Raw genomic sequence first — 20,064 nt, 5'->3', positions numbered from 1 at the left:
TATTTATTTATTTGACAGAGATCACAAGTAGGCCGAGAGGCAGGCAGAGAGAGAGGGGGAAGCAGGCTCCCTGCTGAGCAGAGATCCTGACATGGGGCTCGATCCGAGGACCCTGAGATCATTACCTGAGCCGAAGGCAGAGGCTTAATCCACTGAGCTACCCAGGCAGGTGCCCCAACACCAAATCTTTTAAAAAATGTTTAGCATATTATAGCAGGATTTTATGGCATATCACTAAAAACTTTCAAAAAAGCTCTATCTCAATCATAAATCAATACAAATAATGCATATTAAATACCCCCACAGCCATATCGGAAGCAGCATTAGAATATATGGCTTAGAGCCCAGGAGGAATGTCAGATATAAAAGTACAGCACACGGAGACAGAGCTCATTAAATCTCCCTTTACGAGGCAGCCGTATATTCAAGTTGATCCGTGCTTTTTGCTATTCAGGAATTCTTGGATCGAGTCTGCTTTTTTTCAACCTATCTTAATACTTTCCCATTGGAGGGGGAGTTGGGGAGGTGATCATTCATACGGAGGGCAAAGTTTAAGAGAAAAAAACCTATTCAAAACACCCGTCCTTCTGAGGCCCACGCCTCCCAGTGCTTGCAAGGCCCTTCCTGTCTCCTCCCCTGGCTCACCCACTCACAGAAGACCCACCTTTACCCTCCATCTCCTGCCATCATCAGGGTGGTCTCCATCCCCATGTGGGGGAGCAGTCCCACAGTCCGCTCCCTCCGTAACTGGATGTCCTGTTTTCCAGCAGTCTTTTCTTCCACTCCACTCTAGCACCTCGCTCCCAGAGACGTCCTCCGGATCTTGCTCGCTGCCCTGACGTCGACCCAGGCTCAGCTCTGGCTGCCGGCTTTCTGAGGCATCCCAGCACCACAGCTCCATGTACTGCCCAGAACCTCTCATTCCCCTTCTTTCTTATTCAGCTTAGAACCCAGGGATCATGACTTCCACAGCTCTTACAAACAACCTACACCTTGTCCTTTGGGAACACTACCTAGCGAAAACTAACCCAGCAAGAACCAAACTGTCCACCTTCTCTGAACACATACCCCCACGCAGATGTGCAATGCTAGTGGGAGTCACACAGCCAAGCTGGCTGGATTCACCCGAATTCACTCAAGTGGCCCTGAACAGGTCCCACTTCAAACAATGTCTCTTCAGGGCACTCATTCTCCACGCCACGACGACAATTTCCAACATTCCCAGAGCTCATCAAAACCTCCACATCCCCTAGATCTCCTCTGTGCCTCTCCCTGGCCTCCAACTCAATACAGGAAAAAAAAAAATTAACTGAATTAAACTAAACCAGCAGGGAGGAACTCCCTTAATTTCACTCCCAAACCTTCCAACCTATGTCCCTCTGTTAACGGAGACCTCTCTCTTGTCCAAGCCGATGTCTCCTCTACAGTTAGATCCTTCCCATCAGAATTGAACATGCCTGTCGTAAATGCTCGAGGCAGGTGTTTACACCATGTCGTTTCTGCCCCGGGCTCTGAAGGTCAACGTGAAGAATTTAGCATGCCTCAGTGCCTCTCCCACTAAAAATACATGCGTGCACACTGTCCCACACCTCTCCCCCAGTGACCTCCGCCAGTGTCACCGTTGCATCACAGCTCAGCTTCTTTAAAGAACTCTCTAATCCGAAACAACTACAGACGAGTCAGACAGAACGTCTAAGATTTGTTTTAAATAATCCAGTGGTGAGGGGCCCCTGAACAGCTCAGCCGGTTGAGCGTCTGCCTTTGGCTCAGGCCATGATCCCAGGGTCCTGGGATGAAGCCCTGCTCAGCAGGGAGCCTTCTTCTCCCACTCCCTCTGCCCCTCCACCCAGCTTGTGTGCTCTCTCTTATGCCTGCACATGCTTTCAAATAAATAAATAAATAAATAAATAAATAAATAAATAAAAACTTTAAAAACAAAAAAAATCCAGTGCTGAGGTGGGGAGACGTGGGGATACAATTTCATTGTTGAAGCTGAGTGCTGGGTAGTGGGGCTTCTTACACCATTCCGTTTACACCTCAACATGTACGTCTACATGGGGCGCCTGGGTGGCTCAGTGAGTTAAGCCTCTGCCTTCGGCTCAGGTCATGATCTCAGGGTCCTGGGATCGAGCCCTGCATCGGGCTCTCTGCTCAGCGGGGAGCCTGCTTCCCCCCTCTCTTTCTGCCTGCCTCTGCCTACTTGTGATCTCTGTCAAGTAAATAAATAAAATCTTTAAAAAAACAAAACATGTACGTATACAGGCAGGGTAATGGTCCTTTGAAGAGTCCATGTCCTAATTTCCAGAACTTGTGATTATATTTCCTTAATGGCAAAGGGAAATTCAGGTTGTAGATGGGATTAATTTGCCAGTCAGCTGACCTTAAGATAGCGGGACTGTCCCGGATTCTCTTGGTAGGTCCAAAGTGATCACAAACAACCTTAAAAGTGGGAGATGGAAGCAGATGATAGATCAGAATGATGCTATGTGTGAAGGACTCCATCAGCCTTTGCCAATCTCAAAGATGAAGGAAGGGGGCCGGGAGCCAAGGAACCCAGGCAGCCTCTAGAAACTGGAACAGGGAAGACACAGTCTCTGCTAGAGCCTCCAGGCAGGATTCACCCCGGACGACCTTCACAATCGCTCAGGGAGGCCCACTTCAGAGCTCTGACCTCCAGAACCGCAAAATGATAAATCCGGATTGATTAAGGCACTGAGTTATGGTAATTTGTGATAGCAGCAACAGGACACTAATACAATTTGTTAGAGATTGTCCGTAATACTCTTGAAGGCTTGTCTTTCTTCACCCCCACATCTCTCGTCTGGATTCTACCCCCACTTCATCCCTGATGTGCTCCGAACACGGCCAACTCCAGGGCGCACTCTGAGCGACTAGCCTTCTCCAGACACTGAGGCCTCTTCTCCATGCCCCTCTCTAGGGTCCAGGCAATAACCACTCCTGGGGCCTCAAGCAGCAGCTACCATTTCCAACTTCATCTTCATCCCAGAAAACTTACTTCTGAGCTCTTTCAGACTGGATGCGTACGGACATTTCCAATGGCTTGAGGCGCTCCCAATCAGTCTACTCCAAACTAGAGCCTCCCCTTCTCCTTCCCCCCAAATCCAACCCTTTCCTGGTCTTTCCTCACAGAGTAAATGACAGACAATGCTGCCTGCTTTCTGGCCAAGACTAGATCTAGACCGGGGGCCTTCCCTGACCCACCCACCCTGTCTTTGGGTTCTCTCTCCTTCCATCTCTCGGGGCCATTTGCTTCTCTTTAATCTCCTGTCATCGCCAGCAAGGCCAGGCCACTCTCACTGGAGTTATGACAGCATCCTAAGTGGCCGCCAACACCCATGTACCCACCTCTAACCCCACATCAACATGGCAGCACGAGTATTCTCTGTAAATACAAGTCTACTCTAAAACCGCCAACTCCCCCCTGCTGTCTCTGGGGTCAGCTCTGGCCACCCACGACTTGGCCTGTCATGACAGCCTTCATTCCATTCCTCACACGCCTCACACACTTCAAATTCCACCCCCCCCACTCCATCTGAAGGCTCTTCCTCTTTACCAGGCTGCTCCCCATCACGCTCTCAGGGAATTCCTCGCTGACCACCCCCAGGCTCCGGGAGTGCCTGTCACGGAAAGAAGAATGGCCCCTGAAAGATGTCTGCACCCTTGTCCCTGGAGCTGTGAATCTGTGACCCTACATGGCAAACAGGATTGTGCAGGTATGATTAATTTAAGGATCTTGAGATGGGGAGAGGACCTGGATTATCTGGGTGGGCCCGGTGTAACCACAAGGTCCACAGAGGAAGGAGACAAAAGGCAAGAGTCAGTGTGGAGACGCGCCAACAGAAGCAGAGTTCCAAGAGGGGATGTGAAGATGGAGGAAGGGCTGTGAGCTGTGAAATGTAGGCAGCCGCAGACACTGGAAAAGGCAAGGGAATACATCCTCCCTTAGAGCCTCTGGAAGGTGTGCAGCCTGGTGACACCTTGACCTCTGGAGCTCTAAGAGAATAGATGTGTCATTTGAAACTACTAAGTATGTGGTGTTTTTTTACAGCACCAATAGGAAACTTCCACCACATAAGCCCTGCTTCCCACCTGGGGCACCCATATGGTATCCCTACCTAGCTGTGAGTGGTCTTCACCAGAGTGGTCTTCACCTCAGCAGCCATGACTAGTTAACATTAGAAATGGAAAATGGAGGGGCGCCTGGGGGGCTCAGTTAAGTGTCTGTGTTCGGCTCGGGTCATGATCTCAGGGTCCTGGGATCAAGCCCCACATCGGGCTCTCTGCACAGTTGGGAGCCTGCTTCCCCCCTTCTCTCTGTCTGCCTCTGTCTACTTATGATCTCTCTGTCAAATAAATAAATAAAATCTTAAAAAAAAATAGAAATGGGAGATGGATAATGAGGGAACGACTAGCAGGCAATGTCTCTCAGAGGGTCCCTGTGGCAAGGTTTGTAACAGAAAACAAGGTGGAAAATCTGAACTGGTTAAAAAGTTACAGTGAACCATATGATGGAGTCCCGTGCAGCTATTTAAAAAGTAAAGTTAACAGGCACCTGGGTGGCTCAGTCGCTTAAGCATCCAACACTTGGTTTCAGCTCAGGTCATGATCTCGAGGTTGTGGGATCAAGCCCTGTGTCGGGCTCTGCCCTGAGCTCATAATCTGCTTCAGATTCTCTCTCTCTCTCTCTCTCGCTCCCTTGCATGTGCAACCAGTAAAGTTGCCACACAGGTACTGCTATGAAAATCTGTCCAAGATACAGTAGTAAGTTAAAGCATGTTAAGAGAGTGACGATGCATAGGCCAATACTGGAAATGTCGCTCATTTCATCAACAGACGTGGAGCCCTGCTTTGTGCCCAGCACTCGACCTGAGGCCCACACGTGAACACAGCCGACCAGGCCTGCCCGTGCTCACTGCCCCCGCACTAAAGGAAGCCCCTTCCAGAATACCGCAGAAATCATTCATGTCATCCCTAGGGCCTAGGGGCGGGGCTGGGAGATCACCAAGGGGCTTTTCAGGTTCTCTTCTCAACCATTTACTTGTTTTACTCTGAGCATATATTATTTTGTCCTACAAAAAGTTTAATAAAAATTAGCAAACTAATATCCAGCAGACTAGCTATCTAAAGCCCACAGCACGTAATTCAGACTGCATTTGGCCATTTTCTTCCTCCCAGTAGGAATTTGCCTTTGGTATTGGTCACTCCGCTCTCTTAGCCTCGGTTTCCTGGCTGAGAGGGGAGAGAGGCTGGTGTCCAGCCCATCTGACCGTCCAGGGGCAGGGAGAGTCAAGCAGAACCCGGGCTGTCACCAGCACTATGTCAACGGCAGGGCAGCCCACAAAGCCGGGAGCCTGCATTCCTGCTCACGCCCCGTGCGGAAGCACAAAAGACAGAGTGAGAGGCATGGAGGGTAATCAGTCCGAGGCCAGATGCTGAACAAAAAACCCAATCTGTGGTGGTAAATCACAGGGTCTGGAGGTATAGAAGCACAAAGATCTTATTTCCATCCGTAAAAAATTTGGTGGCCTTTGAAAAACAATGTGCCACACTTTATTAAAAATAGAATCTGGGCTGGGACAAGTTCCAACAAGAAGACTGTAATGTTAGCTCTTCAGAGCCCTTCTGAGAGCAATTCTGTGACTGCCGAGGGGGGCTACAAAATCAGCAAATAAACAACAAGAACAACCGGGAAGGGTGAATCGTAGATGCCTCAGATGCAGAGAGAAAAGGCGTTTCTTTTCAAAGTGATTTTAAAAGCAGTTTATAAGGAAAGCATATTAGAATGTCTTCCACGGGGGAATAAAAAAGACACAGAATCTCGCCCCAGAGAATGATACAATCAGAAAGACACTACAAGGTCTGTAAAAGCCGATGAGACTATTGCCATCATATGGGAGTGCCTGAGCAGAAAACCGCAGAGACCAGAAAGTATCCCTGGAGATCAGCTAGACCCATTTCACAGACAATAAAACCAAGGCCCAGAGAAGTAAGCCTCCTTGCCCAAGATCACGTCAGGACAGCCCACTTCTGTGAATCCTAGGATAGACAGCCTCGCTCAAGTTTGCACAAAGAAGGGACACACACACAAAAGGCCAAAAACAACATGTAAGGATTTCCTGAGTACTCAGAGAACAAGTCCTTAATAATAAGCCAAGGGTTGAAATATATGACAAAGTGAATGTTGTTGGCTGAAAACACATTTTTAGGTCTATGTTCAAAAGGCCATTCTACTTATCAAGTTAAGTTTTCAAAGTACAAACATACACCAAGAACGAGCTTTCACAAGGACTAGTAGTCCCTGACTTCTGATGACTGAAGGTCATTCTTACAGCCTCCCAGAGAGAGTGAAACGAAAATGAGGTGACACAGCCCGAGAGCTCAGGATGAGTCAGGAGCCACCTGCCACAATTTAGGGATGGTTACGGAGGAGTTGCATAATTAGTCATCATAACAACAAAAGATAACACACATCAGCCTTACTATGCCCAGTCACTGCCGTCAGGACGGGATGTGTATTTTACTCCTGTCACCATCACCTCACCATTTAACACTAGAGGTGAATACCATTATTGTCCCCATTTTAAAGATAAGAGGACTGGGACGCAGAGACGGTAGTGAACTTTATCCAAGTTCGCATGGCCAAGTGCGGCGAAGTGGGTTTGAACTCACCCCAGGATGCTCCCGACCATGAAACTGTTCTGACTCTCAAGGAGGGTCAGGAGAATCCCAGAATGGCAGAAGGAGAACTTGAAGAGGTCACAAAGCTGTACAGGCAAACTCCTAACTCCAAGGTACCCCATGAAATAGCCACAGTGAGCAGCACACCTGTCCTTTTCTGTAAAATCTCTACAGGACACTGCAACCTGTTTAAAGCAAATATACAATGGAGGTTGGAAGTCAGGAAAAACTCGGGATGTAGTCAATAGGAAAATGGGCTTTTTTTGGCCCCAAATGGTTTTATGCCCTGTGAACCTTTAGCCAAGCTGGAAAAGAAAATAATATTAAGTTTAACAAGGCAAAAAGAGAAAACAGCATCAAAAAGTAGAAATGAGGGCACCTGGATGGCTCAATCCATTAAGTGTCTACCTTTGGCTCAGCCCCGGATCAGGCTCCCTGCTCACCAGAGAGCCCGCTTTCCCCTCTATCCCTCTCCCCTACTGTGCTCTCGCACTCTCTCCAAAATAAATAAAATCTTTAAAATAAAATAGAAATGAGTTCTAAGGGGTAAAACACTTTATACCTAATAATGAAACAATGTGCAATCTTACTGCTCTAACTTGTAAATTTTTAGTTACTGACAGTTATATAAGGAAAACAGTGTAATAGAAAAAGAACCTACCACAAGAACGCATAACAAAATATATTTTTTTAGACTTTTTTTTTTTTTTTAAATTTTAAAGTAACCTCTTACACCCAACATGGATCTCAAACCCACAACCCCTGAGATCAAGAGTCACACACTCCAGGGGCGTCTGGGTGGCTGAGTCAGTGAAGCATCCAACTCCTGATTTTGGCTCAGGTCATGATCTCAGGGTTGCGAGACTGAACCCCCCAACGGGCTCCGAGCTCAGTGCAGAATCGCTTGGGATTCTCCCTCTCCCTTTGTCCCTTCCCCCACTCATGCGCGCACTTTCATTCTCTCTCTCTCTTGTTCCAAAAAAAAAAAGTCACACGCACCAGCTGAGCCAGCCAGGCACCCCAAAATGTGTTATTAATACCGCTCACTCAATTCTCAGTGTTAAGATTATAACAGGGTGAGGGGGTGGGGAAGGGGGAAAGAATTGGTATGAATTATATATCAGGAAAGTTTCCTTTTTTTTTTTAAATCCAAAGGAAGCTGCGAGCTATCTGTCATACCTCTAAAAAATAGAAATGCAGGCTGTAATTCTGAACAAAATATCCACTGTACCTCTAAAAGACAGAAATGCAGGCTTAGAACTAGTGTGGCCACTTCCCTGGCCCTTGAGCTACGGCCCCCACTTTCCCTTCTCGGGCTGCCTTCTCCTCGCCAGTTTGCTTCAATGCCACTTCTTCAAAGCTACCTTCCTTTACCTTTCTCTCACAGAATCTTGTATGGAACTTCATAAAACCTACCATGATTTGTAATAACATCCTGGTGATTATTTAACATGTTTTCCCACTGAACCACAGGTTGGGAAGTGATGGTCCATGGACCAAATCCGGCACAGCTACTTTTGTAAATAAAGTTGTACTGGCATACGGTCACAATAGTCCACTGATTTATTGCAGCTACTTTCACAATAGTGGAGTAGTTGTGACAGAGACACTGTGGCCCAAAAAGCCCAATATCTTTACCATCTAGCCCTTGACCGAAAAGCCTGGTGATCTCTACACGAGACCATAACCTCCATGAGGCCAGGCTCTATCAAGTCTGGTTGGTTTGCCAGGACCTAACAGAGCCTCTGGCATGTAATAAGGCACCGACATCAATCTGCCAACTGAGTAATGTGGCAAACAGGGGGAAGGGGGTAAGTGGCACGGGCCACACATTCAAAGACTGCACGTCTATACATTCCTTTCCTCTCGTCCGCTCTCGTCCAGCCCAAGCCAGATCACATTTGTTATCCCTGTTCTACTCCTGAAGAAAGGGAGAGAACCTGCTCACCTTCACTCCATCTGTAAAGGCACAGACACGACTCTAATGTAGGCCATTCGGATTCCAAGCCCAGGCTCTTGACCGCCAGTCAGGGGAGAGGATCTTCTCATTCATATTTTTAGTAATTCCCGAGCTGCAGATCCAGGGACTAGGCAGAGAGCCAGAGCTGCCTCTGAGCGCGTGGTCCCTGGCTCTCAGGCACTCATGCCCTAGTCAACTAACCCCCGGGGGCGCGACAGCCCAAGGTGGCTATGGATGTCCGTCCTGCTCAGACAGCAGACCGGTCACCCAGTCCCAGGGAGCAACACTGAACAAAACTCTCCATTCAGAAAAATCATTCCTGGGGACTCCCCAGCCCCATTTCATAGCTAACGGAAATGAGGTTAATGGAGGTTGAGGACCTGGCCAAGGTCAGGTGTTCGTATGAAGCAGAGGTCTGCTGTGAACCCAGGATCTGAACACCGTCACACTGCAACCCCAGCTCCCAGTGCAAGAGCGCTCAGCCACCTCCCGGGCCTCTCCAGGCTTTCCCCGGGGGGCCATCATCCACAAGAAGGCAGTTAAAGTACATTTCCATCCTGCGCCACGGTAGCGGGCCATTTCCATGCCTTATAGGATACTGAGAAGGGAGAAAGAAGTGAAAAAAAAAAATCTCAACATGACTTCATTTAATGATCATAACACAGAAACAAAGACGTCTGCTGCTGAAGAAAGATGACCCTGGGATACATAATGATCCCCAGTCATCATGGAAAGGGACATTAAAGAGCAGCCAGAGACTCTGGTTTGTAAAACAGCTCTCCACATGCCTAGCAACAGCGTAAAAAAGTCCTCATGCAAAGGGAAAATTTCAACTCAAAAGCAGAACAAAAGATCCTGGTCGGTGCCTATCTTCTGGCTGAGGGGGAGAAAAAGGAAATTTCACCCACAGTCACTGAACTCAGTGTGCTACAAGCAAAAACTCCTTCCCAATCCAACGTTCTACAACAAAGCCACCAAGAACACCACCCTGCTTATGAGGTCTCCGCAGCTCCTACTTTACCCCGGAGCCCCTGCCGTCACATCACTTCCCAGAAAAGCGGCACGGGAAGGCCGGGCTCCCAGCAAAGCCCCAGGTCAAAGAGGACAGCTCTGCAAATTTGACTTATATGGGGATTCCGAGCGTTCTCCACCCACCCAACGCCCTCTAGTAATTCAAGCTCAAGGTCTTCATCAATGAAACACCAGGACACCAGCACCCCATCACAGCATGGGAGAACGCAAGGTGTTAGTGTAGCCGGATGGGTCTGCGCGGCACCCCTGCCCTCTGAATCAGTCCTACACCATCAGACATATTTTAACCTAATGGAATGAAAGCATCTACTACTGACTCTGAAATAGAAAACATAAAATTCGGGGCACCTGGGTGGCCCTGCCAGTTAAGCGTCTGCCTTTGGATCAGGTCAAGATCTCAGGGTGCTAGGATCGAGCCCCCATCAGGGCCCTTGCTCGGCAGGCTCCCTAGCTTGTGCTAGCTCGCTCTCTGACAAATAAATAAAGTCTTAAAAAAAAAAAAGAAAGAAAGAAAATAGAAAATTCTGTGCTTTCTTCTCTCATCCCCAAACAGGATGGCAATGGGAGAAAAGAGATGAATCAGGAATTCTTTACAGCAATATCACTCAAGGTATTATTACTGCCATGAGCTAAGTTCAGAAACTAAGAACAGGTAAGACGAATGGATAGAGTAATTTTGTATCTGTCAAGTTTAATCATAAAAGAGAGGGGTTTGTGTGCTTATGTATCTTGGGAGTTTTTAACTCCATTTTGCTAATAATTCTTTTTTATTGTATTTTACAAAAATACCAGACTGTGACAGATTGAAAGGCAAAGTAAAACTGGTCCTTCCCTACAGACTCAGAAAATAATTGCCAACAACAAAACAGTTAAATGAAATGGAGCTTGTTTTCCTGAACGTGTGAATTGCTGCTCAAGCTCCCTTCTAAGGAGAGGAATGCAAACTACAAGTGCACGAGGACACCATTCTCCCCCTGACTGGCAGAGACCACAAGGGTTCTGGAGAGCACACGGCTTTGGCAAGGCTGTGGGTAACAAGTCGCACATATTGCTGCTGGTGGACGGCAATTTGGTGAAATCCATCCAAGTTACAAATGCAAATCCATTTCTAAGAAATGAGGTGACAGCTCTATCCCCACACATGAAAATTATATGTGGACATATGGATGGACAGATGTTCCCTATAGCCTTGTTTGTAAAAGCCAGAGACTGGAAAACTACCTTTCGGCCCATTGTGGGAGGCTGGTTAAGCCAGGGCAGTACATTCAAGGAACTGAATTACTCCGCAAGCCATTAAAAAAGAATGGGGAAGCTCTTCCCAGACTAGCCCTACCCACCTCCAAGGCACAGAAAGCAAGGGGCAGATCAGGATAGACCAGCACAGGCTAAAAGCACTGCTTGTGTTTTTTAAAAACTACGAGAGAAATAAACATATCTGCTTCTACGTGCATAAGATACCAATGAACGGAGGCAGAGGGAACTGCAAGGAGAAAGCGCGCGGAGGCAAGGATTGGATGGTGTGTGTATCATCAACATTATACCCTTCTGCACAGTTGGAAATTCCTACGGTGGGAACTCATCTTTTTTAAAACTTTAAGTTTCGTTTTTGTTTTTGTTTTTGTTTTAGAAGAAACGGAGCTTAGGGGCACCTGCGTGGCTCAGTCGGTGAAGCATCTGCCTTTGGCTCAGGTCATGATCCCAGGGTCCTGGGACGGAGCCCCTCGGAGGGCTCCCTGCTTGCCACCTGGGGCCCGGGAAGTCTGCTTCTCCCTGGGCCCCTCCTCGGCTTGTGCAGGTGCACGCGTGCTCACGCTCTCTCTCTCTCCCTCTCTCTCAAATAAATAAATAAAATTTAAAAAAGAAAAAGAAACTGAGCTTAGCTACTTCATGTGTTTCTCAGTTAGGAACACCGAACTGTGTGTGCCAGGTAATATAAGAGTCTGTCGGATGCCTATGAGATGGCGAAAAGTCTCCGCCTACGTGATGTGCCCTCATCATCAGGAAAGGGAAAAACACAGTATCTTACTGATGATTACAAAAGTTTCGCCACACGCCATCAGCACCTTGTCTACCATCGACATTTCAGTAGGAAATCACAGCTTCTTCCTCCTTCTGTCCCCTCTGGTTCCCCCCCTGGCCCCGGTCTGGTCTCCAACTGGAAGCCAGGCTACCCTGCCCCGTGGAGCTCCTCTTCTCACACTGCTCCCAGCAGGAGGGGTTCCTCATGTCTCAGACTCAGAGAGGCTGAGTCACATGACCCGTGTCTGGAAAGCTACAGAGTGGCAGCGTCAACACTGGAACCTGAGACCTTGGACACCACGGCACTTTCTGTTACATCGTTTGGACTCCAGTGCTAGTGCAAAAGCCAGGGGCACTAGAAGAAAACACTAGTAGAAAGGTCAGGTCCTGAGTAAGCACCAAACGTTAATGATTCCATTGCAGCCCCACAATGCCCCAGGGAGGGAAGTTCTCCTGTCACCCCCGCGTTATGGGTGACAAGCAGCATCTCTGGGAGTGGGAACAACGGCAACTCTCACACCCAACCCACAGCAGCGGGAGACATCCAACCGGATCTCCTCCACAGGTTAACCGGCCTCCCAAGGAAGCTGACCAACCTGTCGTCTACTAACTGGTATAACAGTGTTCCTCCAGTGGTGCCTGGCAGGCTCAGTCAGTAGAGCATAAGACTCTTGATCTTGGGGTCATGAGTTCAAGACCCACGGTGGACAAAGAGATTACTTACAAAAAAGGGGGGGGATCCTCAAATAGCCAGTTAATTGAACCTGCCATGAAGAACCTCTTATCTGAGCCAATGCCTCCCCAAACTAGAACCCATGAATCCCAGAGGGAGGTGAGATCATCTTAGGTAGCTCAAGTATGAACACTTCCAACTCTAGCAATTCTGTGTCTTTTTATTGACTTATCATCGACATACAGCACTATATTAGTTTCAGGTGTACAGCAGAATGATTCTGATATTTGCATCTCTAGCAATTATGTTTTTGATATGCATTAGAAAAGCATATAACTAGCTCATCAAACCCATTACCTCACAGATGTCTTAGCACAAAACGAGGCCAGATTAAACGAAGTTGAACAGATTTAAGGAAAACTACTATGACATTCAAGTGATTCAAAGACATAGGGAAAAAGTGCAAATAAAAAGAGTGAGGGCTGGGAATGGGAAGAAACTGCAGCATTCGATACACCCCAGTTCTGAAGGTCACTTTTTTATTTTTATTTGCCCTCCCCCTATAGACCACACTGCCTCTCTCAGGTGGACAAGGCAGTATCCCCAATAAATAAAGCGCCCTGAAATGCTGCATTTAAATGGCCGTGTCCTTTGGCGGCTTAACCTTAGCTGCCCCCAGGCCTGGTCTGTGCTGAGTAACTCTGCTTGTACCTATAATAGATCAGTAATACCCAGTAACCACTTGGAGTACATCCCTCCACACTTTGAGAAGTGTCTGACTTGGGGAATAAATCAGAGGGCCTCCCTACTGTCCTATCATCTGCTACAGTGCAGAGCTGAGTGGGAGAGAGCTGTGGGGCTCTCCCTAGCCCCATTCCTCTCCCACCACAAACCAGTGAGAAGGGAACCCCCTGCTTCCTAGCACCTGCACTCAGAACCACACCACAAGGTGAATTTTGCCTCTGCTTGTGCCCAACCCCCACCCCCATCCCACTCCTCCCAAAATGCCCACTAACTGCAGACAGCCGGTCAAAATGAAAGCAGAATTCCAATAAACCAGGGAGTCTCAGAGGTCGGTGTGTTGTCCTTCCCCGTGTTCGGTGTATCCGTAAACTACCTCAATTTAGTGGTAGCTTTCCCTAAATCTCTTCAATTTCTTTTAACAATAGCTTTGTGCCTTGAGCAAACTGAAGGAAACCATTAATTCCCTAAAAGAATGAGGACTACAGAACGTAATGTGTGTGAGAGCATCGCAGTTCACAAAATGCTTTCACAGGCAGCATGATCTCCTTTGAGTCTCCCCAAAAATGCTGTGCAAAAGGTATTTTATCACCTTCCTCTTTGTGTTATAAAGAGATGAAGAAACGGGCTTCGAGATCTACCTAGCAGGATTCCAAATCCCAAACTCTGTGCACTTGAAAGCCATAGGGAAGAAAGAAGTCGGTCTCTTTTTTTCCCCCTTGGGACTTGCTGTTCTAAGTGTGCTCCCCAAGCTGGGAGAACCCGGCCGTGCTAGAAACTCAAAATCTCATCCCCCACTCCAGACCCACGGAATCTGACTCTGCGTTTTAACAAGATCCCCAGGTAATTCCTGCGGACAGTGACGTCTGACGAGCACTGCCTCCGGGCACAGCAACTCTTCCGTTCTAGCTCGCTACAGCCCCGCACTCCCTTCTCCTAATCCTCGGTTGAGCAGCTGGCACAGATGTGCCAGGCCCTGTGCGGAACGTCCTGTCCTTGCCGAGCTGCCTAACACCTTGGATTCTCGGCTTCAGAGGCTTATCAAAATCAGCTGTGGCACTTAAAAAAAAAAAAAAACAAAAAACCCAGGTGCCTAAAACCCACCCCAGAGCTACCTACACCCTGTCCAGCCCGAGGCTCTGGGACTAGGGCCACAGAAGGCACACACCAAAAAAGCTCCATGTCATGCAACCATGTCAGGGGCCCATTTGGCAACACCCAGGAAAGCCGCAGCCAGGCGCATCCTGGGAGCAGCTCTTCCGTTTCAAGGCCTCCGTCCTGGAGAAATGAAGGCACGTGTGCAATTCACTGCAGCACCGTTTCCAGAGAAACACACTGCCTTTCTGAAAGAACGTCAAAAAGCAACCGGGTGAACAGGAAAACTCCCTAAGTCCAGCCTTGCTGCTGCTCTCCACGGAAGAGGCCCTGGAAACAGACACATGTTCACCAAAGCCGACTTCACTTCACCAAAGCGGGCACGACAGACCTTGAACAGAGAGGCCAGGACAGCGCAGTAAGGCAGCCCAGATGCACTCACAGCGCTCCGTGACTGCACCGTCTCACTTCTGGTCTGTAATCTTCCACTGTACATTTTCACCTCCTTGTTACCGTTCTCTCAGCTTCTAGCTCCCATTCCTGCCCTCCCGCTCTGGACTTGTCCTTCGGTCCTCCCAGTTTTCCCCCGCGTCCCCCCTTTCCCTGTTTTCAGACAGAAGCCACACCGCCATCCTGACACTCAAGCCCGGGAAAACTGTCCCCTGAGTCCCTGGATTAAAAACCACCCAGCCCCATGAACACAGGAAAAGATGTCTGGCCTTGTTAGTAAACGGGAAAGCAAACATTTTAAATCACCAGGATACCTTTCCCACCCATCAGCCTGGCAAAACGTCAGACTCGGGATACGGGGCGTCTGCAAACCCGCGGAGCAGCTGGCGCTCCGCAGCGCCGCTGGTGGGACGCACACGGGCACACCTGCTCTGGAGAGCCACCTGGCAATGTACTAAGAGCTGAAGATGCCCCTTTCCTTGGATGGAGCAATTTCTCCTCGAGGCAGGTCCCACAGAGAAACTTTAAACAGAGGCATCGGGAGACAAGTTCAAAGCTGTCATGACAAACACAACACATGGTAAATCCACGTGCTACTCAACCAACAAAATCAATACCAAAAAATTAACAACGCGTTATATGCTGGCTAACTGAACTGATATAAAAAATAAAATAAAATGAATACTTGGGAGCAGATTCAGGCCGGAAGCTCGGATAGCAGCAAATAACCCCGAATTACACACATTCCAATGGGTAAATCTCAAAGCCGTAACTGAAGGAAAAGCAAACTGAGGAGGAGCTGTTCAGAGCGCGTTTCGAACAGGAGAAAAGGACAATGTATCCGGCTGACAGACAGATGCACATCTAGTTGAAGTCTATAAACGCCAAGTTCGGAACAGCGGTCACTGTCCGGAAGAAGGGGGAGTGAGATGAGGAAGTGTTCGCTTGTGCTTGTAGTGTTTTCTCTCTTCACTGGGTGGTGGATGGAAACACACGGGTGGTTCCCTCTCTGATTCTCCGTATTCTTCTGTGCGCCTGAAATCTATCACCACCCAGAAAAAGAGGCGTAAGTCCAAACTTCTTTTAAGCACGATTAGGCTCTGAAAGCGGCATCAGAACTGGATGTGCGGAAGACTGGACCAAGAGGTGGAAAGTGAAGCTTTGAGAACCAACAGGGTTTCTTCCACGCTTACCAACATCCAGCACAAACAACCGTTCTTAAAACTGTAGTAAAACTGCATGTCAAGGACTTACGACATACCCCAAATTCTTGGCAACAAGCTCAGTACAGAAACATTCCAAGAAGCCTTTAATGACAGGGCTGATTGCTGATACAGAATTTATTTCTCTCAAAAAAGTATTTGCTCGTTCATCTGGGGGTGGCTTTTTCTCTTAAAGGCTTTTTCTCATCAGGCCTTTCAAACCCTTAGATTAGCATTTGGTTTCACCACAATCAAAGACATTATAAGAATGTGCATTAAAATAGGCCAGAAGTATTACATCTCCTAAAAGACACCTGAACTCTTCCAGTCCCTTTGTTTTGGGCTGGTTCCATGAATAGGTTGGAGATAAAGCCACCAAGAGACACCTTTCTGATGATACCACAGAATTATACACTATCATAAAGCCTCAAGTCATCTGAATGAACTAGACACAGCAGGCTGGGGAAAAAGGGACAAGAAAACTACAGAAATTTCTCTTAACTGCTAAGAGGACCCAAACTGACAATTACTTTCAATTACAAGCCAAAATACCAAAATTCCACATTAGTTAAAAAAATAAGTAGGTTTTATTGTATCGGTGAACTGGATAAAAAGTTGATATCTAGGAAATAATATTACAATCTTTCATGCTAACTAAATATTGGCATTCAACTTTGTTTTCCTCTAGGATTCCAAGAAAAAACAGAGAAAAAGCTATAGGCCTAATTGTCAGGTCCTGACCCAACACAAACATCTACATGTTACATACATCAAAAGACCAGAAGAAAAGACCATTTAATTTTTCTTTAAACATCAGCCCACCCCACCCCAGGCTACAATTTTTAAAATCTGATGACTATCACAGCAGACCCTCACACGTGACTTTAACCACTCCCAGATGATACGTTAAACCAAGATTACAGTCTCCAATTATCTTCGAGAACGGGAAGCAACAGTAACAGTACTAGAGGAAGAGACAAATTATGTCTCCTCCCAAGTTATAAGATGTACATACTTGTTTAATAGTTTTAAAATTTTTTTCCAACTAGTCTCAAAATACTGCCTTAGGTGATTGACTTAACAAGATAAAACGATCTCTATAAAATCCTCTAGCTTTATTTCAAATTTTTACTAATTCTTCTTACCCTTCATATCAGGGAAACTTCATTTATTTAAAACAATTCAAATATGGCACTCACTGTGGTATCCAATAATATCCTGGGACTGTTCAAGGAATACTAAATTGCTAATATCTGGTATATTCGACAGTTTTAAATAAGGTGGTTAGGTCCTTAAATGGTTGAGAGCCAATTAAGGATTATTATTATTTTTTTTTTACATTTTAAATATATGCCAAGTGTGTATGTCAATAAAGCAGTTAAAAAAGAAATTATAGTGCTTGGTTCATGACATAGTGTGTTGAGGAGTTTCAAAGTGAAGAAATGACAGGTCAGTGCCCATCTAGGGACTGGAACTTCTCCCTTGGTTTGCGGTGCTGGTGAGGCCAAGGCCCACCATTCCATCCTCACAGGACATTCCGCCTCCCACAAGACTTCCCATCTGTGTGCTGAACTTTTCGTCAGTCGATGGTAAGTAGGTGCCACTGGCCCAAAGACGACTGAGAGAGAAAGTGAACCCACAGGCCAGAGAGACCCCTTCTGCCCCCACCCTGGGTGCACCCTCTTTTGGGAAATCCCAAAGCCTATATCCTTCCATGAGCTTCTGACAGCAGCATCATCAGGGATGGACCATGGATCAACTCACGGACCTGTAGAACACCTGGTCCCTCCCACATCATTAGACTTTTCCCAAAGTGCCTTGAATTATCTTTCAGATGCTTGCCCCATCTTGGGAAGGAACTGTTTTTCTAAAGACTCTAAGAAATACTGTTCTCTAAGAAGCTTTGGACAGCCCCCCAAAACACATCAGTTTTACAAGGTGAGAAAGACTTGGGTCCCAAGAAAGACAACAATTTGTCCAACGTTACCATTATGCTCATGCTTAACTTAAGAGACAGGCACTGGGACAGATGCCCATTCTAAGGTACACTGACTAGATTCATGTCCTCATATAAAACAAAAACTAACTGAACTCGGACCAAATGCAAACTATACTAAAGAAACACCTGCTGTGGTATCAGCCTTTTCACTGTACTGCTTCTGAGCCTCTGCCGCACCTTCAGCTGTGCAGGTAAATGCACCTTACTGAAACTGTTCAGTCTTTACCAATGTCACACCCACAAAATAAGAAACTGCTGGGACTCACCTCATTCATTTATGGAGCACCTGCCCATAGTACATGCCAACGCTAACACAGCAGGTCCTCAACAAATGGTTGCTTATGGGAACAAAACCGTAGTCAATCTGACAGCCAGCATTTTCTCTATGGTACATCTTACAGCACTATTAACAAATGAAATGAAGATTCGAGGATTCAGACAAATTTGCATTGGTACAAGTCTAAAGGACGCATTTGGTTTCTCCGAGCAAAGGCTTCCTCTAGAGAAAATTTCTCAAGCTCTTCAAACTGAAATCTTACGGAGCGGGGGGTGGTAAGGAGGTGAAACCAAAAAACTTTCCATTTGCAAGGTGATTAATAGAAGTTAAATTCATTGATCTGGACAAAAATCAGAGGATTACCAACAAGGGACATTTCCTCATGCTTGGTAGCAGCTAGTACATTTTAAAAAAATTACAACACACTAGCCAAACAAGCTTAGTTACTATCTCAGAAGCAGACACACCAGGCAGCTAAAGCTGACACAAGCAAGTTGATCAAGAACCACGGCGGCAGGATTTCACACGAATGTAAAACTCAAACAAATCGGTAGGAACCAGCATTACACTCCCAGGGGACAATAAAACCTCAGTGTATAAGGAGACAAGTCGAGGAATGTGGATCTTTTCCAACACCCCTGTATCTAAACCAGGGAGGAGAAGTATGAGGGAAAGAGAAGGGGTTAATTCCTCAATCACATAAAGGATTTGCTACAAGTTTTGTTTCTGCTCGGCTGGGTCCTTTCTTGTCTGACAGAGGAAACAGGTCCGCTGTTCCAAGCTAGGTTTTGGCTTGTCCAAGTCTCACCTAGGAGGATGGTACCTCTTAACACCCTTTCTGGACACATCCGCCTGGTTAAAACACGCCAAACCAGCTGCGTAGAAGAAAAGGCAATTGCCACTTGCTCCTTCTACAACTACGCAAACCAGCCAGGACCTAATCATGTTAGGAGTGGAAAAGACCAAGGAGAGCCCCAGAGAGAAACTATAACCAGTCAACAGAGATTCAGAGAAGACCTACCTGGAAACAATTCATCATCCAAGGAAGAACCTAAGGAGGGGTCTGGTGCAAATGTACAGCTGATCAGGTGAAAAGACAGTCTCCTCATCCCCAAGCCTTCTCCCTCCCGTGGGAAGGGAGACTGGGAGGGGCAGGGCTGACCTGGGCAGGCTTTTATAAGGGGTGGGGTTACGGATTCTCATCCCAGCCTTTGCATCCTGCCCTTTGGCTTGGTTTGCATAAATGAACTTGCATAAATGAACGTGGGCTTGTTTATATTAGTGGCTGCTTCCAAGAGCCTATCATCTTCATTATTCTTTAAGCCACACTGGAAGGTGACATAATAACGAGAAAGATGTTAATAATAACAGCGAGCCCTCACTGAATGCTTGCGATGTACTAGGCCCTGTAGTACAGGAGCTCATGTAATGCAACAGCCTAATGAGGAAGGAAACCATGGTCATCCCCTTTTTCTAGGTGAGGAAAGTAAGACAGCAACTTGTTCAAGGACAAAAAGCTGGTACATGTTCAAACCAGAACTTGCACTTGCTCAAGACACAGTGTCCAACTAGGAACAGAAAACTCCCTACTTAGGAATTATCGGCTCCTCACTTCACCTGGGTGACCATCCTAACTTTGGTGCCGCTTCAGGGACTCCACACGAGGTGTCAACTCTGCAGACACAGTACTGATGTCTTCCCTGCAGCCTGAGTTTTGCTGGAACCTGGTTGTGCCATACTGCCCAGGTGTGCCAAGAAGCCCCAGCCGTGGCGGGGCGGCGGGGGGGGAGGGGGGGAGTAGATGCTGGCTTCCTTTTGGGAGCTTTGAGCTCTCAAGTTCCCAGGCTATTTCGCTACAGAGGGGCGTCATTGCACCCAGGCAGGAAAGGAACACCACCAAGAGCTAGGACTGTGCCT

At 47.2% G+C, this 20,064-nt stretch overlaps 1 protein-coding gene across 2 annotated transcripts in view; it reads right to left on the bottom strand.

Moving 5' to 3' along the window:
* Nucleotides 1-20,064, bottom strand: part of USP46 (ubiquitin specific peptidase 46) — a 53,961-nt gene that overhangs the window by 32,160 nt on the left and 1,737 nt on the right. The window contains exon 1 of one of the 2 annotated variants that reach the window (XM_032851844.1): nt 19,169-19,251. The exons of the other annotated variant lie outside the window; for it this stretch is intronic. Coding sequence (XP_032707735.1) covers nt 19,169-19,186 — 18 coding nt within the window. The 5' untranslated portion in view covers nt 19,187-19,251. Of the gene's footprint in view, nt 1-19,168; nt 19,252-20,064 lie in introns of those variants that run through there. 2 annotated transcript variants of the gene reach the window in all.

The sequence above is a fragment of the Lontra canadensis genome, unplaced genomic scaffold (assembly GCF_010015895.1).
Source record: "Lontra canadensis isolate GAN:19392208 unplaced genomic scaffold, GSC_riverotter_1.0 scaffold1, whole genome shotgun sequence".
NCBI classification, from domain to species: Eukaryota; Metazoa; Chordata; class Mammalia; order Carnivora; family Mustelidae; genus Lontra; species Lontra canadensis.
Note: the sequence above shows the minus strand (reverse complement) of the source record. Positions and strands in the feature narration are given on the sequence as shown.